Source organism: Corvus kubaryi, unplaced genomic scaffold (genome assembly GCF_017639235.1).
Source record: "Corvus kubaryi isolate FWS band 111438036 unplaced genomic scaffold, C.kubaryi_AGA036_p1.0 37391, whole genome shotgun sequence".
NCBI classification, from domain to species: Eukaryota; Metazoa; Chordata; class Aves; order Passeriformes; family Corvidae; genus Corvus; species Corvus kubaryi.
The window spans coordinates 7,003,294-7,028,206 of record NW_024581130.1 but is presented as its reverse complement, the minus strand read 5'-3'; the positions used below and the strand labels follow the sequence as shown (position 1 = coordinate 7,028,206).

The 24,913-nt window shown below is 50.5% G+C and overlaps 1 protein-coding gene across 2 annotated transcripts in view; it reads left to right on the top strand.

The window, feature by feature from the left end:
• The window catches only part of IGSF3 (immunoglobulin superfamily member 3), a 94,762-nt gene that overhangs the window by 41,120 nt on the left and 28,729 nt on the right, over positions 1-24,913 (top strand). Inside the window, exons 3-5 of one of the 2 annotated variants that reach the window (XM_042037882.1) lie at positions 20,192-20,602; positions 21,401-21,790; positions 23,476-23,877. In XM_042037882.1, coding sequence (XP_041893816.1) covers positions 20,192-20,602; positions 21,401-21,790; positions 23,476-23,877 — 1,203 coding nt within the window. The remainder of the gene's footprint in view (positions 1-20,191; positions 20,603-21,400; positions 21,791-23,475; positions 23,878-24,913) is intronic. The other variant, XM_042037883.1, reaches the window with a different exon arrangement.

Here is a 24,913-nt window from a genome sequence, read left to right as displayed (position 1 = left end):
GATCTCATCTGCTTAGCGGGGCTCATGGTGAGGGTTTGATGTGGATGGGAGGAAGGGGAGAGAAGGAACCAGGACACCGGAGGCGTGCTGGGCTGGGCAGCAGTGCTGTGGGTTTGGGTTGTGCCCGTGGGGCTGGGCTTAGCTGGCGCCTCTTGCTGTGAAAAGCGCAGCGCCGGCTCAGGGCGCTGCATGGGTGCTGAGCTGCCCCGTGGCAGCAGTGGGGTGAGTTTCTGCAGGCAGCCCTGTCACAGACCATCAGTACAGCAAGATGGACTTGCTGTCTCCTGTGGTATGTTCAGGCCACAGGATGCTCTGGTAGGGCTAAGTCAAGCTGGGTAACTGTGGACAGTTTGCACTAATGAGATGTTTTAGATGACACATGTGCCCCCAGGAGCTGGAACTCTCCTCTCCTTGAATCTCTCACTGAAAGGCTAGAAGGTGCTTTCCATCACTGCTAAAGTGTCATGAATTTGAGCCAGGCACCACAGTCCCAGTCCTATTACTGGTCCACAGGGCCACCCATCCTGTCCCTTACTATCTTCTGGTTGAAGTTGACAAGACCAAAATGTGAGTCTTCCCATTGACTGCCAGGACTTAGCACTGCTGTTGAGCGTTCAGAGATGCTGTCTGGAGCAGTAGGACAGCCAGCCAGCCTGTCTGTGAAACCCCTGTACACCAGCCAGAGCAGAGCCTGATTAAGCTTACGAAACCTGACAAGATCACAGCCCAAGGTGGTATTGCTGGAGGCTGCTTGACTGGGAACCATGTTCCTGTTGCAGCGGCACAAGCATTAGGGATATGTCTCTTGAAGCCTGTCATGACACACAGCTAGCCCCTGAGTAGGGAGCCTGTGAATGTGTCTCACAGCTGTTCTCCTGCCAGCACAGTGCAGGAAGAGCCTCCTCCCAAAAGGAGCACTGGCTGCATCTGCTTGCAAATGAGGAGCAGTTCCTCATTCTGTGCTGGGGGATACCCCATCTTGGCTTTGAATGGATGGTCCCCTGACGCAAATGCTGACCAGGGCACTGCTCTTTCAGCTCTGCAGGTACAGTGACCCCTCCAGCTTGGCTAGTGTGTATGTCCCCAGAATCATCAGGCTTTTTGACCTGTGAAGGATATTGCCATAACCCTGCTGCTCTATCAATGACCTGTGTCACTTTGACCCCAAACGAGGAGCTGTTGCCCATCTGTCAGGGCATAGCAGTCGGTGCCTGAGGGTGCTGTGTGCTGCCTTCTGTAGGTCTGGGAGCTGGCAGAGCAGGGACTGCTGCAGGAGGCTCTGTCGTCTGCTCACCATCAGCTAAAATAAGCTCTGAAGCAGTGCATCCTGTGGTACAACCTGGGTGGGAGACTACCTGATTCACTGCCTCTGCCTCGCAGCTATTGCAGGGATCTTCGTGCCACTTGTTGTGGATCTGCATGAAATCAGAGGCTTCTATTTCCTAGCAATCTGTATTTCTCACGCAGGCTCTGCCCTCGGATTCCTCCTGGTCGGATTTGTGTTCGTCTAGGAGAAGCAGCAGCAGCAGCTTCTTAAACAGACCAGCTCTTACGCCTTTGTTTCCTTCAGCCCCACAGGGTTAATCTCCTTCTTGGCACCTGATTATTTGCTGCTGCAGGATGTGTCTTTGAAATTCTCATTTTGCTGGCTTTAATCCCCATCTGGGAACTGTGTCCAGGTCTCAGGGGCTGGGGGCGGGTTAATACCTGCCCCCCCTGAGCAGCTCAGTCGCCTCTGCCTCTCCCCACAGCTGGTGGCCCTCAGGTATCCCCGAGGGAGGTATTGAGGTGAATGGACCACTTCCCAAATGGTTATTAAGCATTTTGTGTTGCTTTGTGAGGCTGATGAGCATTGGTATTGCTGGCTTAGCAGCCGGCCTGCTGAGAGCCAGGGATGGGGGCTTGCAGGGCTGCGTGGTCAGGCGAGAGATGGAGCTCCCTTTCTGCTCTTGCCATGAGCTCCTCTCCCTTCACATCTGAAGCACATCAGGCATTGACACAGCTGGCACACAGCACTATATTCCCACAAGCCACCAGCTTCTCTCACCCTCCTGCAGCTCCAGCATTTTGCCTGGCACTTCTGCAGGTAATTGTCCCCAAAACATTTCAAGCCATTGCTCCATCTTGCTGCCTTCTCCTTCCACCTCAGAGCTGCCCACAATTACCTTTCCGGTGTTCCTCTGCCACCCATTTGTCTTGATGCCTGATCCAGGCTGTCACACTGTCCCCTTCCCCTCTTCCAGTGTCCTTGCTTCTTTGGGGCAAGACCATTCCCAGTGGAGCTCAGGGTGCTCTCTCTCCCTGCCCATGTGCTACCCCTTCTCCCCCAACCCCATGAGAAGCAGGTCTGCTCTCCCTAGCTCCTGCCCCCTGCTGTAAGTTACCATTGTTTTTTAGGACGCTTGGTTTCCTCTCCCATTGGCTTTCCCCCCTCCAGGTGCTTCTGTCGTTGTGTTATTAGCTGGTGCAGCAGCGAGGAGTGGTTCCCCGGGGTGCTCCCTCGCTGACATGAGCAGCAGACGGTGACTAAAACAGAGGCAGCTCAGCGCGCGCCGCGCTCGCTTTGTACCTCTTGTACTCCTCGCAGCCGCCGGGAGCTCAAAAGGGATCGCAGATGTGGAATAAACAGGAGCGCTTTGAACAAGTGGCACCGTAATCCCTCCCTGCCCCCGCCCCTCTGCCCCCCTTTTTGCAGACATTAGTTTGATTAAAATTGCATGAGCCCACACACGGGTGTATTTTATTTTATTTTTTTTATTTATCTCCTCCTAGTGAGAGGCTGGTTTGAGGTCTGCTTTGTGGGAAAGCAGCTGGAGGGATGCTGGGGAACTTGGGGTGTTTTAAAAAACTATCTCTCTGCGGAGCTCACAGCCAGCTGCTGTGGGGCTGGTTGTACTGGTGAGACCTGCTTTTCCTGTGGGATGCTAAACACAAGCACCTTCTTCCCAGCAGAGCCTCAGGTCCTTGCTGGTGGTGCCTGCGTGTGTGCTGGGCAGGCAGGAGCCCCTTCCAGCGGTGCTGTAGGGCAGCAGCATCTGGAAGGGTGCAGTAGGGTTGCTCCAGCAAAACTTCACCCAGGGCTGTCCACGTTACTGAGGGCACCTCCAAGGCCGAGGGTGGGTGTAAACAGCCAGCATGAAATACAGGAATTGGTTCACAGTGTAGATGAAGCAAAAATAGTTTAATTCTTTTTCAGCCAGGTTTGTGCACCCAGACTGGCCACAAGTAAAGTCTTCATTACCATTTGAAGCAGCCTTCTGTCTCCTCTAGAAATGGGGAGAGTTAGATTACTTTGTTCTGCAGTCCTATTCCCTTCTGTAAATGCAGTATTTTTGCCAATGCTGTAGCAGTGCTATGTCAAAACTCCTTGGTGGGCATCTATAGGATAGGCTGTCTTACTGCCTCACCCAGGGGCATGCCCGGTTAAGCTTTTGCATGTTTTCCCCTGTTTCGGAAAAGGAAGATGCTGTTTCCTTCCCTTCAGGAGGGTTTAGTTTTAATGAAACGTTTGCAAAGTGGAGCATAACCCCCCAGTGAGGGCTCTGTTGCACTCCAAGCGTGGTTTCCTTGTCTGTATCTTTGTCACGCCCTCCTTGTGCCTCTGCGTTTTTCCCTAGGCAGAGGAGCGAGGTAAAGGGGCCAGCATCTCCCACCTGTGCTTATCCCAGGGCATTATGAGCTGCCTGGGGGTTTAATCTTTCTTCTCAGCCATCACTGTGCAGCAGAGGGCTCTGGGGAGATGGACTGGGGTAGCTAGCATCCCAGCTGGCTGCTCAGCCCTGAACTCCCCCAGCTCAGCCGCTCTCTCAGGTCTGCAAGCCTGTGCACTTTCTAGAAGGTGGAAATGCAGTGGGAGCTGTATGTTCCCAGCAGGAGACAGCTTCCTCTCCTCCCCCTTGCCCACAGGGATGAAGTGGTTGTGTAGTGTCTAAAGGAGAGCAAGGTTTCATGCAATAGCAGTGCAGGACCCTGATGGGTGCTCTGTGCAAGGGGTTCAGAACCCCACGGGGTCCTGCTGCTCTAAGGCAAGAGGAGCCCCCCGCAGCCCTTGCCACAATCGGGTGTCCCCTGGCATGGAGTGCCTTTTGTGACACCTTCCTTTAGGAGGAGTGTCCCCTCTGTTGGGTGGTGGGACAGAGATGTGCTCCACAAGAGTCCCTGTCAATGCCTCCACCCGCAGGTGTTGCTGCAGGGCGCAGTTCCCCAGGTTTGATGGGAATGTGACCTGCAGGACACAATTCCCTGGCTTCGATGGGAGTGTGGCTGCTTGCCTTCCCCATGGACTGGAAATCTTTGCTGGCTGGTAGGGGTTAGCATAACAAAGTGTCAGGTGAGAGGGAGGCATTGAATTTCAATAAACCAGCAACTGGGGAATGAAATCTCCTTGCTTCTAATTCCAACCCAGGCGTCCCTCTTGCTTACCTTGGAGCAAATCTGCTGTAATGCATAGGAAACAGCTCAGCAACTGCAGCTCTGGCTGTCGTGGAGGTGCAGGCTGAGGTTTATTAAAGATCTGAAGAGGTCTGTAAAAAAAAAAAAAATTTATGCCCTTCTTGGGCTTAGTCATTGCAAGGTAAATATTTGAATAGGTATGGGCAAGCATTTTGCTGAAATTGGATGATCCCTTTCATATTTATGTTTGGTTATGCTTGCTCCGCTTGTATTTGGATGCTTGGCCATGGGCGGAGAGGGAGGTGAGGGATGAAAGGGACTTAGTACAGAGAGAGGAAAACAGGAGCAGGGAGTGATTAGAATGGAGAAGAAAGCAAAGGAAACTACTGAAGGTTAAAAATAATAACAATTAGGCTAGGGGGAACCAAGAAGAGGCAGAAAAATAAATCGGGGCCTTTGAAGAAAAAGGGGATAGACAGTGAAGCCTTTTATTAAACTCTAAATGGCTGACTCTGAAGATAAATGAGCTTGCAAAGAAACAATGAAAATAACAAAAAGTGGAGGACGGGAAGGCGGAAAATATTTAAAAGGAAAATGAGAGGTTTTCATGGGTGTGTGCGATTGAGCATGTCAGCAGAGATGCTCCATAATCTGCTCTAATCTAATAATGTGACAGCTACTGGGGGCTTTGGAAAAACAAACATAGCCCAAACCTTGCAATTATTTTTCAGGTTAGGTGAAGTTTCCTGAGTGTGTAAAGCTGATGGTGTCCTCCTTTTGTGCCTCTCTGGGGCTGCAGGTTATAATCCAGCCTTTCCTTTCTGGGATGTGTCTGGAGCTGCTGCATGGACAGTAAGCAAAGCCTCTCCCAGGGCACTGCTGGCTTTTGTTCAGGTGCAGGGAGGCTGGAGAGGCAGTGATTCAGTGCTTGCCTGGGGTTGCACAGCCGACAAGGTGCTCCCGCCACCAGACAGCAAAGGAAAGGGACTTTGATCATACTTTGGAAAATCCTGCCATTTTCCACCCAAAACGTTGTGCTGCAGAGGGCTGTTGCCCTGTTTTGGTTTGTTTTGCTGTGTCAGTGGAGGTGGTTGGTGATTTTGGGATAGGAGGATCATGGCACCCCGCTTGCTAAGGAGGAGCCAACCTCCTGTTGGGCTACTGTGAGGGTTTGTAAGGTGGCCACTTCTTTCTCTGTAGGTCCTTGTCACTGTGGGGGGTTTCTTGGCTTGGTAGGACATGCCTCTGATGGATAAAGATGTCAGACTCTGCTCCGGGGAGTTGTGATGATGTGTGCATTTCTGGGACGTCAGGTCTGACCCACAGACCTGGGGAGGAATAAGGTTGTTCCAAAGCAGCCTGGGATCTTCGGTGCTGCCCATCTCTGGGAGTAGCTGTGCACACAAAATGGGGAGACTGAGTTCATTGACCTTGCTTTTCCTCCTTTCCCAGCGGAGGAATTTCTTTAAGGTGTGCCTGACTCCCACCAGGGACAGTCTTGCTGCCATCCACCAGCCATCCATGTGTCAATCCTTCTGTAGAAATAACATTTCCCGGAGGGAGCCAGTGCTGCATAGTTACATGCAAAGTCCTACCTCAAAACCTCTCTCTACAGTGTATTGGTCAGCACCTAGGACAAAACCACAGCAGTCACCATGATCTCTAGAGGTGGAAAACAGATATATGACTCTTTCCCTTAAAGGAAAAACATTGAATCAGAGGGACCTAACTGCTTGAAATAAATGCAGGAAAAAAAAAAAAAGGTAGGAGAAGACTGGTGGAGGTGAAACTCAGCAAGCCAGTGCTGGTAGCCCCTGTTATGCTGCACATCACCCACTATGTCTCTACTGCTGTGTTCAGGGTGAACATGACACATTTCTCGGGGATGTGGCTGCTTCTTACCCACTCTCAGGCTGTGTTTCCACAGGCAAAATCTTGTGGGCCATAGGAAAGAGTTCCCAAGCCAGACTTACCCAAAGCCAGTGGAAGGCCGTGCTCTCAATGTTCTCAGTGTGGTGGCATGCACCTCAGCAGCTCTGTGGATAAAGGAAGAGCATTTGTCAGCCTCCTAGGAATTTAATCTTCATATTTTTTCTCATATCGTTTCTGGGTACTCTTGGGGGCTGAATTTGCATTGGTGGCATGAAAGGAATTGGCTTTTCACTTGAAACGTGTGAGGTAGTGAGTTTTGCATTTTGCCTGTGTGTCTTTTCCACAATCTCATTACCCCCACCCCTTTGTGGATACCCTTAAATTCCTGAAATTATCAAGGAGAACTGCATGGATTAGAGTCTGCTACAAATATCTGTTTTAACAGCAAGGATAAGAGGCTGCATTAGTTTAACTGAAATCGCTTTGTGTAAATTTTTCTGGCATAAACCAGACCTTAATAGATCCAGAATGTCTGAGGATGATTGAGTACTCAAATAAACTTGCAATGAATTTTATGGGAAAATAGCTTTCTGTCTCTTTTATGTTGTGGTTTTGGGGGTTTTTTTCTAGAGATGGCTAGAAGAATGAACATTTTTTTAAAACAAGGATGTTTGGGCTTTTTTCTTTTTTCAATCACTTCCCTGCTTATTTATTTTGGGGCAGCAGTGTACAATGTTGCTGTATGGTCTGTTTTGCTATAGAGGGGTGGCATTTCAAAGAACTAGGCTAAAAGAGCTGCTTGTGGAGCCTCAGGTGTGGCTGTCTCTGCTAACAGGCCCCAGGTAGAGAGAGAGTCCTTCCCAAGGAATTTCTTTCCCAGGTGTGCCTGTTAATGGGAGCTGTAAGAGTCCAGCTGAAGCTCCCTTCCCTTATGTATTGATTTCCCCCCTCTCCCATCTGTGCTGTCATGATTCCACTAGTTCTTCAGTCACCCTTGAGTTTGCCAGGGCACAGGAGACATGAATGCTTAATGTGTTCAAGCAAGGGTTTTAGAACACAGAAAAACCCCATCAGAATAATTACGTGGAAAAAGAAAAAAACCTTCATACCCTCTTTTCTTCCTTTTTGAAAGCTGTGTTTATAGGAATTTAGCTGTGATCTGAAATATGATAGCCTTTAAAACTGTCCTGCTTTGTTACAGGGAACAAAGCAGTGATAAGCAAGAAGGGAGGACGTGTCCTAGCTATGGCACAAAACAAGGCTCTTGAGTCTACCTTCAGTGGGATTTTTTGTTTGAGTGGGTGAGTGGGTCCCCTGTGTTAGACAGGACGGAATGTTGATGCCAGTGCTAACTTTGATGGAGATTTTTGTAAAAGGAAGAAGACATGTGGGCAGAAGAACTAGTGAAGTTTGGTTTCCTGTGGGTTTTGCTTCATGGTTGAGTTGCTAAGTATCTAATAAAGTGCAGTCACTGCTTATCCTTGATTGCCATACCCCCCTGCTTATCTTCCAGGCAACTTCTTTGGTGTCTGAGGGTTGACCAAACATTTGATTGTTTCCCACAGAGAAATACTAGTATGTGGTGGGTGTCTCTTCTGCTTCTCCAGCTGTTTAATGAAACCTGTGAAACTTATTCTTGAACTGCTGTCTTATCTCTCACTTTGAGAACTTCAGCCACTCTCAAAGCAGAGGCCACTTGCTAAAGTTAGGTGGGAAACAGGTGCACACACTACCCTGTCAGGAGGTGCTGTCTCCTCTGGAAGCCTGAAAATCTGTAGAAGGAGGTCAGCCTGAGAACATTTACCAGCCAGAGGCTGGTACAAAAGGTGAAGATGGAAGAAGATACTGTCCAAGAATCTTGCAGTGCTGAGAAGCCCCTCCTGAAGACTCTTGTCTTTCATCAGTCTTAAAAGCATTACCTTCTGTCTTGGTCCCTGATTTTTCTTTCATAGCAGCCCAGGACATTTAGAGATCCCTCTTTCTGTAACTGCTGAGAACTTCCCTCACCCTCCTTCTGCTCAAGAGTCATTTCAGGCTGATATGAGTTGGTGGTGTTTCCATTATGCTGTGCTTTCCTCCATCTGCTGAGCTGACAGCAACCAGCAGAGTACTTGCTGCTGTTCCCAGGCATTTCTCTCTGGGTGTCTCAGCCAGTTAAACTCCAGAGCCCACCTCTGCCCAGGGCATTCCTGGGAAGCAGCCTAAGTGAAATGCTTCATGCTGGCAGTTTTGCCGTTTACCTACCGGGTAGGGAGAGGCAGCTGGGAAGCCGGCAGCTTGCAGAGCCTTTTGTACTCAGGTGCAATGGTGAAACAAGGACAGAGTGGGAAAACTGGAGCTGTCCGTGGCTCTGGGGGTGGGAGTGTGTCCACTGGGCTTGGCTCTCACTCAGAGGCTTCACCAGTAGAAGGGCTGCAGACCCTATAAATAAAATGCTGAATTCTGCTGGAGTCAGTGCTATTGATCCTGCACTGGAGACATTGTGGAAACTTCCTATTTACTAGATTTTGTGACTTATTTTCTTTACTGTTTTGAGTGGGTTTCTTAATGCACTGCTTTGATGTACTGTGTGCCTTTGGGTTAATGATAGGTGCTCCAAAAGCATCTTCTCCTTACTTTAATGAGATATTTATTTCCTGAACAGTTATTTTTAAATGCCCACACTCTTCTGCAAAGGATTTGGGGTATCCTGCAAAACTTGGAGCACTTTGCCCTAGGAGTGTGGGAACCTAGAATGCAGAAAATATTTCTCTGCCTGTTTTGAAAGGTTTTACCCCCCTGGACAGTACTGTTTTTGACCTTTGTGCATGGGAAAATTTGCCTAGCCTCTGGGAAGAATTTGAATCTACAATGGTGGGAATTAGGTGATAGAATATTATGTGAGATTATCACAGGGTGAAAAATCTAGAGTTTTTAGGTCTATTTGCATAGTAAATAGATAGAAGTATAAAACCTCAAAATGGAGGCTAAGTTGTAGTTAAAAGCTTCTTTCTCCTTCTTCACTAACTCCATATTTTGCAGCAATAGTGTTTTGGAATGATTGGATACAGAATTCCGCAGTTCCTGTCTATGTGATTTAGGAACTTGTTGGACACTGGTAAAAAAGTGAAAATATCTTGTGTTTTAAGCTTTCATTGGGTAATTTACCTTTAAAAAGGCTGTGAGATCTTGATAAGTCATCTTCTTGCTGCATCCTCTGCTCTGTGCTATGTCTAAGCCATGCCAGTGGCTTGTACTCCTTAGATAAGAATGAATAAACACCTATCTGGAGACTGAGAAGCATGAAGTCCCATTTGCCTCCTTTTCCCTCCTGGCAAAAATCTACACGTCTCCCCCATCAGGGAAGACAACAATTAATGACACAGACAGCATTATAGGAGACCTGCCTGTATTTTGGAGGAGTCTGAGCTTTCCCTTCTGACTGTAACCACCAGTGGTGTGTCTGTGCTGCTGAGATCAGCACATATAAAAATAAATACATTTATTAAAAGATTTTAATACAGAGATACCAGGCACTCTCATGCTGGTATCTCAGCTGGTTGTGCATGTCACATTAGCTTCTCCAGACTAGCTCATTGCTACACAATTGCACTTTTTGCAGTCTGCAAAGCCCAGAAGTTTCAAGGAGAGCATTTCACCTGTCTTTTACTTACCCTCTGTCCCTCAAATTACCACCACCTGAACTAGAAGAAACTTGGAAGAGGAGAGATGACCATAGCCATGTAAGTAAGAGGCAAAATTGCAGAAGTACTGTAGAAAATAAACTCCTCAAGAAAACAGATTTGCAGAAGTGGACGTTACCTTGTTTTATCTATGTTACCTTGACCAGATGGCAGAAGACTGTCAACTGTTTGGCTGAATTTGCTTTATTCATCTTAATTCTGCTTTCCTCAGTCTCTAGTAAAGGAGGAGAGCAGGTGGTCCTTGTGGCTGGGGAACTTGGACTCCATCCTGCAAGAGCCAGACTGTGCCTTTCATTCATCATGAGAGTGCCAGCTTCAGAGTAACAGTTCTGACCTGCCAAAACCTTGTTGGAAGAAAGTAGCTTGGAAATATGCAAAAGAGCCACCACCCTTCCTTCCTTCCAGCTTCCAGAAATCCCTCCAGCTCATGCTGACTTTGTGGCTCACTAGATGGTTATTGTCTGCTGAAGATGTATGTTTGTATAACATTTTATGAATAATTTCCATGCTTTAAAGAGGACTAATAGATGAAGAAAAGATTTCCACTTAGTTTGTATGGGTCTGATTTTTTTCCTTAGATTTCAAAACTTCTTTTCATCTGCTTATTAGCCATCCTGCGTCTCTGAGTAATCCACATGTGAAGGATGTGATTCTCTCCTTCCCTGTCTGTGCATCAGGATGCTGGTGTTTTCTCTTTGTCTTTCCATGGGAACTTAAGACCCAGACTTGGGCTGAACAGGAATTTTGACTATAATAATAGGGAGTAAAGCCTAATTCTCTGCTTTCTTTGGTACATTGCTTGTGAGGGTTGAAATGCCCTGTTCCTGTGTGTTCAGCAGAAAAGTGGGGTTTGGACTCAGATTCTGCTTGCAAAGACCATCTCCCAAGTGTGTCTTGGTCTGTGTTGTCTTGCCCTGGAGGCAAAAATAAATCACTGCTGAGCCTAAGGAGCGGGCCAGAAGGGGATATTGAAGTTATGGTCATGGGCTTTGCATCTCTAGGGACAGGTTAGGTGCCCAAAGGCAGATGGGAGAAAAGTGCTTGCAGGTCTCAAAACCTTCATTATTGAATAAGTGAAGGAAAAACAGCTCTCATGTGCACACCTTGACCTCCTGTGTGATCTCTGCCGAGTTCTTGAAGCGGGGGCACTAATCTCTGAAAGCAGCTCTTGCACTCTTATCTCCTGGTGTTGCTTGTATAGTCGAGGTAGAGGAGAATGAATCCTCCTTGAAAATTGATTTTTGAGAGGGGTGACTTACCTGACTACAAAGCACCACAAACATTATTATAGTCCAGGGGGAATGTGGCCTGAAATGTGTTTTGAAATGATACTACACGACTCTCCCTGTTCAGCTGTTGGTATTGCCTGCCTGCCTAAGTGCACTAGGTGGAATGAAATCAGGCTTTTCAAAAAATTGGAGAAAAGAGGATTTTCTAAGCTTCCTATTTCTGTCGTTTCTTAACTTCAGCTTCAGAGGTGTAAAACATTAAGACAGCGTTGCCTGCACAGCTTCGGAGGAGCCCAAGCTGAGTCAGCTCCGTGTTTGCTCCTTTCTGCGTTCCCTGCCTGTCCTGCGGGCTCCAGGAGGCGGTGGCTTAGCAGGTTGCCCTGTGCCGGTTTAAGCCACAGCAAATTCCCACATGCCTGCTCTTAGCTCACAAGTGCTGTTAAGTAAAACACATCAGCTTAACCCTCGGTGGAAGAGTTGCGTGCTGATGCGCTCTGCCCTCGTGTTTGCAGTGGCTTAGGCTTGCCTTAAGCTGTGGTAGCTCGCTGCTGGTGCTCGGGATCAGCGGGAGAGCTAAACCCTCACAGAGGTGAGATTGTGGAAGAGGGAGGGAGGCAGAGGAGGGATTTGTGGTCTGTCTCACCTTGGCTTGCTGCTGGAGGTTATTGCCTCCACAGGTGAGAGGCCGTGTGGTGCACAGTGGTCTGCAGCCCACCACTGCCCTCCCTGGGTGTCTGCCCTGGGCGCTGCTTTGGAGGGGTCTGTGGGGTGCTTGGTGGGACTGGGCTGGGCCGGTAGCCTGGCCAGGTGTCACTGAACACAGCAGCTGGGGCAGGGACAAGTCCCAGGGCCAGCGTCACCCAAGGCAGAGCCAGGGTGTGAGCGTTACCTTCGGGAGAGCTGTGAGAGCTGGGCAGTGCCACAGTGTGCCTGGGTCGTGTCCGGGTGTGCTGTGACCACAGAGCCCATCCAGGAACCACTTCCTGTCAAGTGCTGGGTAGCAGAGCAGGGACATTCAGCCTGTCACCAAGCACAAGTTTCCTTGTTGCAGACACGCAAACATCCATGTCCTTTTGGATGTCATCTCTGCCACCTCCTCAAACCTATTTTTTACTTACAGCCTGATTTGCACAGTCCCTGCAGAGAGCGTCTACCTCTCAGAGCAGGATTGCAAAAAAAGCGTGCATGTGTGAGGGAGTAAAGGTTTTCCTTCCTGAGCTGGCTGGGAGATGGCAGCAGGGATGAATCCTGTGCTCTCTGCCGTGCACCCAGCTCATGGCACTCCTCGGCTGCCTCTCCGTCCCCAGCGTCTCTGCCCTTTGGGCTGCTGTCGTCAGGGTTCGCTCCACTGACACTCCAGATAATTTTTGCTTAATGAACAAATGATGACTCTCACTGCTGGGTGCTGCCTTGTCCTTTTACCACCCCTTTCTGGTGTCTTCTCTTTTCTTTTTTTTTTTTAATTTTAATGAGGTCACTTGAACTTTTCCACCTAAATTAGCTGTCCTAATAACCAGATGCTCCTTGGGATGCTTTGGGATATGGGTGGATAGAGGAGAAGGAGCTTGTTAGTAGAAGCCTGGAGTCTGCTGTTGCCCAGAGCAGCTTTAGTTGAGAGCAGGGGCTGGGAGTGTGCGCTCAGCAGGTGCTGAGCTGCACCCAAAGCAGTCAAGGGAAGGGGGCCAGCATTTTTGGAGGAGCATCCACTCAGAGAAATGATCTGAGCCAGCACTGTGCTGGTGGGGCTGGAGTGCCAGAGCAAAGCCCAAGGGCAAAGGGGAGGGCAGGTGTCCTTTTTCCTGGAGCTGAAGCACTTGTGAGAAGTTCAGAAAGCTTCAAGTCTCCCAGGTCCATCAAGCACCAGCCAGAACTGGGGCTGAGCATGTCTGCTCTCCCTGCACATGTGCCCTGGGTACACAGGGAGGGGGTTTCTGATGGGGTCCTGAGGTACCTGCTGCCAGCCCCTGTGGGTTTGTGTGGGGCTTGGGAAGCTGCAGGAGAGCGTTGCTGTCCCGTGTGCCTGGGGTCGACGCGCTGGCTTCTGTCCGTGACATCGGAGGGGTCTCACACAGGTTGGATATGCGGCTTTGTCCGGGAAGCGCCTCCTGCAAGGCACATCCTGGAGACACGGAGCAGGTTGTGCAGTGGGATCCTGTGCCACTGCCTGGGAGGGAGCACGGCCTCAGCCGCGTAGACTGGCCACGTGACTAGCGGAGCCCAAAGCAAGCATGGAGAAGTTCAGGCCCTGAGTCGGAAAGCTGACCTATTTTCCACTTTTTGCATCTTCTGTCTGATTCTCTTCTCCCCTTTCTCCTACATTAGTTACTTCTGTTTCCTTTTTTTTTTTTCTTGTGCCCTTTCTCACTTGCTGCTTGAACTCACCCAGTTGCATTGGGAGATGCGTTTCTATTGGCATAATCATTCCAGGCAGTCGTTAATGTACCAACAAGGATACCATTGTAATCGGAGGATTTATTACTACTGCTGTGAAACAACTGCCATGCTGTATAACTTAACTCTTCAGCTCCCTTCCTGCCTTCTGCCAGCAGCTGAATCAGTAGCAAACTGCCCTTTTAAAAAAGCTGCAAGCACACAACCTGGGGATGTGTTATTTTATTCTGGTTTTTTCCTGCTCTTACCACAGAATGCTTCAGTGGTACGAGTGCAAGTGAGTTCAGTGCTTCACCATCCATTTCTTGATTGTGTTCCAACTGAAAGTGACTTTGTTGTTAAACTTCTCATTTAAAGTAAGACTTAAATATTTCCATGAAGATGAAAAGTATATTTTAACTGCTTTTCTTTGGACCACAGCAGTAGTACCGCTTACCCCTGCAGGACCTGGAAGGGGATCCACTGTTTCAGAAAAGTGTATGATTTCTTTTTCAGCTTAGTTAAACAATTGCTAGTCTTTTATCTGTCTTTAACCATCCTTATTTTTCAGTGCAGATGGGGCTTTGCTGAAGGAAAGTAATCCCCAAACAACCAGACTATTAATACTTGTTTTTCCCCGTGGTACCCAGAGTCTGTGGCTATATGTTGGTAGGCAAGGAAGAGAAGAGGAAAAGTTCTGCACAGAGGCCCTGTGCCCTCAGTCACGGTGAAAATACCTCTTGGGTTGGTAGGTTTTCCTTCTCATATTCTGGTCTCAAGTAGGAGAAAAGCTTTGTTTCTATTGTTGCTGCTTGTAAGTTCCCTTCGCTGCCCAAGGTCCGACCTTGGGCAGCGGAACTTACAAGCAGCAACAATAGAAACAAAGCTTTTCCTTTTCTCTGCCTGCAGCCACCTGCGAGTTTCTGGCTGCTACTTACAAATTAGACAAGCTAAAGAGATGCTACCAGTGGCATGATCAGCTCAGGTATTTTTCCACTTGCAGAGGTGACATTGAGGGTCTTCATCAGTTTTGCAACATAGCACGGTGCGTGTTTCCTCCCTGCTGAAGGCGCTACACGTGCTCGTGACTGACAGGGAGGAGTGCCTGGTGTGCTGCAGCAGGTATGGATCAGCATGTACAGCTAATTGCCAGGCACGAGGGCTCCAGAGGATTACACTGCTAATCTAGATACCGCTCCTGCCTTATCACCTCCCCCTCCCTCCCGCCGCACGCCTGCACACGTACTTGGATCCTGTACGGAATAGGAATCAATAGTGCTGTGGGGGAGGGATGGAAGGAACATGGATCCCTGAGACCTTCCAGTAACTGGGAGACAACAGGTCCCTTCCAGCTCTTCCTGTGGCATTGGAGTGTCTCTGGTGGCAGACCCTCCCTCCTTCTCTGGGGTGGCATGGGTGGCCACAGGAGGGTTAGCAGATTTTGCAGAGTCTAGTAACAAAGCGCTTTGTTCGTGTTCCTCACATTCCCACCCTTGCTGCTGTCCAGGTGCCTCCCAGTGCTCACCTCTGGGTTCCCCAGGGTGGCTCTGGCATTGCTGTTCCCCTTGAGCAACTTGTTTTTGTGTTGAACACACATCCAGAGGGGTTTTGGAAGGAGATTTATTGGTGCTGAGCTGTGATCCCTGCGGGGCAATGAGATATTGTGGGGCAGATGGAAACATAACTCTTGCTCTAAATCCCTGCAAAATCCAGGGAGTATGTCTTAGCCAGAAACAGCTTCTTAGGAGCATGGAATACATGTATTTGTTCTTCTTAAATAGTTCACACCTGATACTTGGTAAGCTTAGCTTTCTCCAGGTGGTATGAAGCAGGCAGCTGGGGACACAGGGTAGCACCATAGAATGTCTCTAAAGTGTATCAGTGGGTAAAAGCTACGGGGAAATCCAAGGGAAGAAGAGATTGGTGGGTTTTGCTTGCTCTGCAGTGGCCCTGAGATGGCCCAGCTGTATTGGGGAGCCTATCTAAGTTGTTTTACTCCTGATCAGCCTGAAGTGTAAAGCTGCTGTGGTGCTAAGTGATTTTCACGGCGTTGTTTCACCAGCTCGAGCTAGAGAGCCTCTGGCTCCCAGCCTGATGCTCCTCCTACATCGCTTAGCAAGGAAAGGGAGTCTCAGGCAGGTTTGCTGCCTTGCCTGGGAGTAGAGAAAACCTTGGTAGATCTCTGCTTTGTTTTGGCTCATAAAAGCTTTGATAGCCTACCCCTTGGAGGTGTTTGGGGTTTTGGAGACCCAAGGATGAACCAGAGCCAGCCTGGGGAAAAGCGAGACACCTGGATCATCCTTCTGTGCGTGGGCAGAGTTCAGCACAGCACTGGGAGCTGCTGGAAATGGAGCCTGTCCTGGGGCTTGGAGGAAAGTGTGTTGAGATGTGCACACCTGGGAACTCCAGTCTCTGCTCCCTGCCTGTTTTCTGGGATACTGCAAGCCAGTTCCTTGTCCTGAAGTTAGCCATAATTAGCTCACCGAGTCCTCGTTGATTTCGTGTTATTGAGGTGTGTGCATTTGAGGTGAGTTTTACTGGAGCTGGGTGTGCAGGCTTCCTGAGGAAGGGTGCCTGGGCCAGTGGGGAGCAGCTCTGAGCTCCTCCTCCTGGTCCTGGCAGCTGGGCCCGGGGACTCTCGCTGGCTGGGTCCCTGACACCCTCTAGTGGAAATACTTATATTTAATATTTCAGGAGCTTCCAAAACTTGATGGTGGTTGTGAGCACTCTGTGCTCAGCAGCCCACCCATCACTGAGTACCCATCCAGTGCCCTCTGCAGTGACCTGTGGCTTGGGGACTCATAGGAAATGCCTTGCTCTGAAGTGTTGTAAGTACAAGCTCGAAGCTGTCAGCTGTGACTGGCTCAGGGGTGGCGGTAGCACACTAGATTTGCTCCCAGGAATTGCTTTTCAGTCACTCCTCTCCTTGTCCAGCCTCTTGCTGCCAAACCTAACCTTGGTGCTGGAGAGAAGGGAGTTGTGCTGACACTTGCAGAGGGTTGTGACAGCTGCAGAGATGGGCCTGTGTTGGGGGATGAGGAGGAGGCAAGGCTGGTGGATGCTGGGGGAGGTGCAGAGAAGGCTGCCTGGATGGCACATTGGGAAGAGAGGAGAAAAAGGCAGGAGCTGGGTGAGAAAGAGAGAGCAAAAGGATGTGTCCTGCAGCATCCCACTTGGCTCTGATTCAGATGTGGCTCTGCTCCCTTTCACACAGGGAGGTGACTCTTATCTAAGCTTGTCCTTGCTTTCAAGTGAAGCTCAGCCGGCAGAGTGTCCCCAGAAGTCCTGCTGCTTCCTGTGGCAGGTGGCTGCAGGATGAGCGTGGGCGGCTGGCAGCGTGATGGCTGGCAGTGAAGCCAGGGCTCCCAGGTGAGCACTGTGCAGACTCACTTGTGTCCTGGTAAGCAAACTGATGTCTCTGAAGCCTGAGCAGGGTGACTGGCTTGGGAGGAACTTCTCTTCCAAGAATGCACCTCCCTGCGTGCTCTGTCCTGCCCTGGCAAGCACCTCTGCAGTGTTCCCTGCTTTCTTTTCTGGCTGTGACTTCCAGCCCTAGTCTGCTCCAGCTTGATGGGCTAAGCCATGCCTAAGGGCTAAGCTAAGCCCTCCTGTTACACAGAGTCACAGAATGGGTGAGATTGGAAGGGATCACTGAAGGTTTCTAGTTCCATCTCCCTGCTTGAGCACATTACTCAGGATTGTGTCCAGAAGGCTCTTGAGTATCTCCAGAGAAGGAGCCTCCACAGCCTCTCTGGGCAGCCTGTTCCAGTGCTCTTGTCATCCTCACAGAAAAGAAGTTTTTCCTCATGTTTCTCTCCTCGTACTGTTCAGCACTGCCTGGCTGCATCCTCCTGACACCTGCCCTTTGGATACTTGTATACACTGATGAGGTCCTCTCTCAGTCACCCCTGACTGGTGCAGGCCAGTGGAGTCTGTGCCTTGGAGCGGTGCATGAGCCCCAGCAGGCTTTTTCCCCCACTGTGGGAGTCCCCAGTGCTCAGTGTGCTCTTGAAAGGAGTTGTGACCTGCTGCCATGTTCAGCTGCCTCTTGAGAATGGCATTTTCTCTTCTCCTACCAAGTTCCCCCCTCCCTGAACATAGTACCCGAGGCACGTCTTGCAGGGTAAATAAAACAGCTGTTTGTGCATTGCTGGCCAAGCGTGAGAGTGGTGGTGTGAAGCACAGAGCCTCCCCGCTGGCCCAGCCACCTCAGGGCACTGGCTTGTTCCTCCCTGATCATCTAATCCTTCAAAAACTGGGCTTTCATTGATCAAACAGGTCTCAAGTCCTCCTGGTTAGGAAGGCGGTGCTGACTATCTGGGAATATATGTCTCTGCCATGCCGATGTAAGACAACAGCCTTAAGGCTGTGTGCAACCCAAAAGGTCTCACCAGTTCCTCTCACTGGAAGATCTTGGTTGGCTCTTTCAACTAAAGTAGCAGGAGGAATGCAGCACAGTGTGTCAGGTGTTACCACAGTTAAATTACAGCTTCAACCACATGCCGACACCTCCTGATTTTCCTCCAGGAGTGCACTTTGCAGAAACCTGCCTACATGGGATAAAGGATGCTAACCCTCCAGCTGGGTTATGACCTGGAAGTACAAAGTCATGGTTCCAACTGGCAAAATTAAGTCTGTGCTAGCCTCCAACCTGCTCAGGGAATGGTGTGGCAAGTGCTTGCCTGAGGCCCAGCCTTCAGACAGGCTTCCCAGCATTACTCCCAGGAAGTGGGCAGCTCCATGTCTGGCAGGCCAAGTGCCTGTCCCCTCTTGGAGCATGACCTGGCTTGTCCTGCAAAGCCACACAGGCTCCTGGGGTCAGCAGCTCCCTGAGCTTACCCAGAGAGTGGCTGTGCTGCTGAGCAGGGCTGGGGGGCACACAAGGGATCTGGTGGGGTGCACAGGGCTCTCAGATCCGGGGAGAGAGGACAGGCACATTTCCTTCTCAGTTACCTGCTTTCACCCCAGAAGGTGTTACACAGAGGCTCTGCATTCAAAGCATCTCCGCGGGAAAGTCACTCCAGCAAGATGATGATGAGGCTTAATTTATTTAAATAACATAAGAGAAGTTGTAAGAGCCCATGGCTGGAGGGCGAAGAGAAAGGAGCTGTGCATCTGCGGAAATTACTCAGTAAGGGTTGAAATGAGAAGTTTAAAGCTGCTTGTGCCGGCAGCGTGAACTGGCAAGGTTAGTTGTGGCTGTCACCACTGTTTGGGAGGCAAGGGTAAGGGGAAAGGTGAAGCAAGCAGAATCCTGGCCGTGGTCTGCCAGAAGCTATTGCCAGTGAGCAGGGGATGGGAGCTCCAGTGAGAAAGATGAGGGGAAGGGAGGGAGCAGAAGATGTGGTGGCCACAGGGACAGAGACAATGTCTCAATATAAGCAGCCTTACAAGGTACTTTTCCTGTTGGGCAGTAACCTGGGTGGTGAAGGTGTAGTAAAAGAAAATGCTCCTATCCGGACTGGATGTGGGAAGGTTTTCCTCTCATTTACTCCCAACTTGTTCCTTTTTTTCTTTGCCCTCTTCTGATTTTGACTTTCCTGCCATAAATAATCCCAGTGGTTGTCTTCGCTGCAGCTCATTGCTCTCTGTAGCAGTGCCTGAATGAAACAGATGCAGCTTCTGGCAGCTCAGCTAATTTTGTCAAACCATCCAGTGCTGTCAATGAAACCAAACTGAGATATGTTAATTATATTCCACTGGTACGTGGCAAAACCGTGGGCATTAACAGGCTCGCTAACACTGCCTTGTGTGCAGAGCTGGGGAGAAGGTTTACTTTCTTCTTTCCACGTGATGTTTCTTGAGACAGCAAAGTCTAGAAAGGCTTCTTTATTAAAAAGTCTTATCTTCTGGTGGTAGAACCTATTGCTAAATCCAAGCAAGGTTGAGGGGGCTGCACTTTTTGGTTTTCTTCCTGATTTTAGCAGCTATACTTCCTTTCCTCTGGTTAATCATCTGGAAAAGTAGCCAGCAGTTTTATTACCGAGTGCCTTGGCATGGCTGTGTCCTGGGAGCCAGCACTGGGATGCAATTGTATTGCTGCCCTTAGAGGAGACAGTTCCCTCTGAATGCAGAAACCCCTTCCTTTGGCCTGAGGGGGTCATTAACAGATGAAATTATATAAACAAAGGAGAAGGGAATTGGATCTCCTGACTTTTTTTATGAGGGAAGATTAAAGGAACTGAGTATGTTTGTCTTGGCCCCATCAGTGACTGAGGAGTTGTGAAGACCCTGCTAGGGCTAAGGAGTGGCTGAAGGATGTGGGCAAGAGGAGGGTCACAGAGCATGCTGGGGGGCACGTGATGGAGGAGAGGCTCCTTGTGACAAAATGCCTTGTTGGGAAATTAAATTAAATCGTGCTGCTCTGCAGCATGATGGAAAATCTTGTTCAGTTGCTGAGGCCCACTGAGCAGGAATTTAAGCACCACACTGGAGTTTGTGCTGCAGGTCATGGTCTTTCCCAGCCAATTTTCCTTTTCTTAGGGGCTAAATGTGAGTTAACACAGCCTTGCTAATAATACTTAATGTTTAATTGCAGCTGTAAAAAGAAACCTTTCCCCCAGCTCTCTTTTAAGACGTTTGGCCTTTACACTCAGCATTTCGGCATTGCTAACTCTGGGCCGTTTGTGTCCCTCTCTGCTGCAGTGATCCCCGACTCGCTGCGGGTGACAGCGGTCCCGCAGACGCTGAGCAAGGTGGAGCACGACTCCCTGGAGCTGAAGTGCGAGGTGTCCAAGAGCACAGCCCAGCACAGCCACGTGTCCATCGCGTGGTACCGGCAGCGAGGCAGCGAGGCGCCCGTGGAGGTCATCTCCCTGAGCCGCGACTTCGTCCTGCGCGCCGGCAGCGCCTACGCCCAGCGACAGGCCACGGGGGACGTGCGCTTGGACAAGGTTGGGGAGACCACCTCCAAGCTCACCATCTACAACCTCCACCCGTCAGACCAGGGCGAGTTTTACTGCGAGGCGGCGGAGTGGATCCAGGACCCGGACAATTCTTGGTATGCCATGACCCGCAAGCGCTCCCAGGGCGCCATCGTCAACGTGCAAGCCACAGGTCAGTGTCTCCTCTGCCTTTTCTCCCTTGGCTGGGCAGTGGGAGGAGATGGGAAATGGGGCTGTGCATTGTTAGGTGGCTGGGGTTTGGCTCCCTGCAGCCAAGGGAAGTGTCAGCAAAGAGCAACCAGGGGACACCAGGGCATCAAGGGGGCTTGGGTGGCAGGCGCTGTCTCCTGGCATGGTAAGATTTGGGGCTGACACAGAAGCTAAAACATAGGTCTTAAGCACTTGGTGCTGGCACAGACAGTGAGGATTTTATGTGAAGGAGGTAAGAGTGACACAGCAGAGAATAAAACTAAAAGTTTCAGCGAGCACTTTTGTATCGCACAAGATCCATTTACAAGTCAAAATTCTTCTCCTAGCCCACAGCACAGGCTCCTGCCAAGGATCTAAAGACCCATCTGAGCTCTTTCTTCCTCTCTGATATCTCCAAAGGTTCTGCCTCTTGACTCCAGCTGAGCAGGGCATGAGTAGGACTAGGCTCCAGGTCATGTTCCACAGTGGTACTGGATGCTGGTGTCACATCAGAGCTGCTCCCTGGAGGAAAAGGCTGTGACTGAGGAAGCCTTTGCTTGCTCTTTGCTTGATGGGCAAGAGGGTGCCTCTCTGGCAGCACAGCCCATCTGGTCTCCCACAGCAAAAGCAAGTCCCTAACCTTTCACCTCTGGATGTGCTTGTCTGAGTGATGTTGGCCATGCAGGGAGTAGCAAGTTGTAAACGCCTCACATGAGCTGTGCTGGCTCTCCTGGTGGGCTTGGCCATCCTGACACGAGTCGGTGTGTCTCTCTCTCCCCAGATAAGGAGTTCAGTGTCCGGCTGGAGACAGAGAAGCGGATGTACATCGTGGGGGAGCCGGTGGAGTTCCGGTGCATCCTGGAGGCGCAGAACATCCCTGACCGCTACTTCTCCATCTCCTGGGCCTTCAACAGCTCCCTCATCGCCAGCCTGGGACCCAACGCTGTGCCGGTGCTCAACAACGAGTTTGCCCAGCGCGAGGCCCTGGGCCAGCTCAAGGTGGCCAAAGAAAGTGACAACGTTTTTGTGCTGAAGATCTACCGGCTGCGCCTGGAGGACAGCGGCAAGTACAACTGCCGGGTGACCGAGCGGGAGAAGACCGTGACGGGAGACTTCATCGACAAGGAGAGCAAGCGGCCAAAGAACATCCCCATCACTGTCATGCCACTCAGTAAGTAGAGACGTGCCCATCCCCTCCTGGGGGCATTGCTGTACTGGGCAGCTAGCTGGGGAAGCTGTGATGTACCTGGAGCGTGGCGGTACAGGAGAGGGAGGATAAGAGTACACATGCTGTGGAGGCTTGGAATCCCAAGTGTCAAGATGTATTTTTGTTGTTGGGAAAGGGATGAAAAGGAGGGATGAGTGTCAGGTTCATAGGTGGGGAGTCATGCCCCCACCTTGCTAATGACACCAAGCTGGCAGTTCTGTTCCTGAGCTAAAGGTACATGTGACAGCCTCTGACTTGCTCCTCACACCTCTCTCCGGGCCTTGCTCTGCAGGGAGCTGGGTGCTCTGTAAACTATTCAGCAGGCATAATGGGGAGAGCAGCTTGGCCTTGGTGTATCCTAAAAGCTGCTAGGTTCCTGCAGGCTGTTATGTGATGGTGATTCAGCTGTCTTGCAAGACAGCTGTACTGGGAGAAACCAGGTGTGCTGCTGGAGCCCCAGTGCTCTTCAGCACGGAGCTCTGTCCTGGTCACTGTGTGTCAGCCAGCTCTGGTGAAAACAACTGAAGGCTTGCCTTGCATGTCTTCTATGTGTCAGATAAACGTGACACAGAAATAACAGGTTGAGAGGAGAGAGTCCACTGACTCATTCCTTGTTTTGCTCTCTGAAACTCTGGTAGCTGTGGCATGGTGAACCATGCATGGGTTGCCTAGGCTACCATGGCAATGGGCTTTGACCAAGCAGAGGGTAGCTGCAAGAGGATTTTGTGCTATATTTGCCTCCTATCTCCTAGATTGGTAGGGAAATGCAGCCCTTTCCTCTAGCTTTTTTTTCCCTCCTCATTTCTCCAAAAGAAATTCTATTTCTTTTCTCTCCTACTGATATTTGGTCTCATTTGTTTGGCTTTGAAAATTACTCTAGCTAGAAATCTTGCATTGGACAAACATCTCAAATGTAGTGTTTGTAGATCCAGCCACCTTTCAGACAGATTTGATTCTTGCCTTTGATAAATCACCAGCTGCAGGAACAAATGTGATGATTTTTCAAGGGTGCTAAGTGTCCATAACTCTGATGGAAGGCAGCAGGAGTAACCAGCACTCAGTATCTCTGAGAAGCCAGCCACAAAGCCTTACTTCTCTGGAAAGCTCAAGATACCATATTTTTTTTTCAGTGTTACCCAACAGCGATAGCTACCTATAGTATCACTAGCAGTGGGAGTGTGGGAGAGCTTCTCCCAAAAGGTGTTGGTAGGAATGGAAGTGGCAAGATGGTGATCAGGATGACGTGAACTGAAAAAGCCACAGGGCGCTGGAAGCTTTTTTTTTTTTGGCAGAGCCAGTTGCACACAGTGCGTATTGTAGCAACAGAAATTCCCTCAAGTTTTGCTGAGATCCCATCCCGGACCTGTGACCAGAAGACACGGCAATGTCTCCCGAGCCGTAGGCAGAGAGATTTCTCCCAGCTTTGGCCTACACCTGCCTTGAGTGTGCAAGTCACCAGGAGCAGCTCGCTGCCCACCAGCTGTTTTTGGATGTGGTCACGCATGAGATTAAGACGTGCCTGGACCCAAATGCGTGGGCAGTTTCCTGCACCTGGTAGAAAGCGTCTCTGGCCAGCAGCGTCCTTCTTGCAGCCCGAGCAGTGGCGAGTGTGTATCATCTGCCCTGTGTGTATGCGTTTCTCTCCTTAGAGACCAGCATCTCCTTGGAGATAATCAACAACGCCAGCAATGTCTTGGAGGGAGAGAGCCTGCGCTTTGGCTGCAACGTGCGCTCGGGCCTCGGGCCGCAGAGCCGCCTGTCGGTCACCTGGCAGCTGGTGGACAAGCTGAACCGGCGCAGCGAAATCGTGCGTCTGGACCGCGAGGGCACCCTGCACCCCGGCCCCGCGTACGCGGAGCGCAGCAGCTACGGGGGCATCCAGGTGGAGCAGGTCCGGCCCGGCTCCTTCACTTTGGAGATCTTCAACAGCGTCAAGGCGGACGAGGGCCACTATGAGTGCCGGGTGGCCGAGTGGACACAGACACTGGATGGGGAGTGGCAGATGGTTGGGGAGCGGCACACGAGCACCCCGGTGTCCATCACTGCTCTGGGTGAGTACTTGAGGCGTGGGGGGCCCTGGGGCCACGGTCCCCATGTGCCTGGCCGGCCCGCAGAAGGTCACCTGCAAATCACTGAGGCTGTTCTCAGCGTTCCTGCCTTTGCTTGCCAGCAAAATGGAGGCACCCAGCAGCCTGCCCACAGCTCCTCGTAGGTTGGTGCAAAACGCCTGCATGCGCCGTTGTGTGTGTGGGCAAAGTCTGAGGGGTGGCGGTGGCAGGAGCAAAGCAGGGGATGGCTGAGGAGAGGGATAGGGCTTCCAGAGTCCTTCAGAGGAGAGAGGCTGCCCATCCCATGATGTCTCCTGCCAGTACTGGAGCTGGGTTTTGGTCAGTGCAGTGGTGGTGCTCCATTGGCAGCCTGTGGGCGTCAAAGCCTCCTTGCCTGCCGTGGGTAAACCTTATCTCTGCTCACCGGATCAGGAGCACAAAATGCTGGGCATCTGTTGGCCCAGCCAGCAGAAATGGTGAGCATCTCTGACAGAAAGCATGAGTCAGGAATGGTCCTCGCTGCCTCTGCAGGGAGGCACTGAGCTGCTGCCCCAGAACCACAGTGTTGTCTACAACCAAGCTAAACCAGTAGCTGGGATCATCGCAGCTGGTACTCTGCTCTGCCAAGGGGCTCCTCTATTCAACCACAGTGAAACCACATCAGTTTAGGAGAGGGGCAGGTGGGGAGTTTGATATTTTGCATGGATTGTGAGTTACTTTGGTCCTCTTGGTCTGGTTCCAAAAGTGATCTGCAGAAGGCTGGAGAAGGGATGAGTGCTTCTGTGAGGCCACTGGTTTTCAGAATGCCAAGGCTGAGACAATCAGGCGGCTCTATTGAAAGGTCGAGATAGGAATTTTGGCAGGAGGGTGGGGATCGTGTGGCTTTTCTTGGTACTCTGCAGTGTTCATCTTAAGCTTTGACAAGATGTGTGTGAGACCATACTTAAAAGTCATTTTGTATTCTGATGAAAATCTTGCTTTTTTCCTCCTTTCCTCTCCTTTACTGTTGACCTCCTTTCAGAGGCTGTTTTGTCTGGAG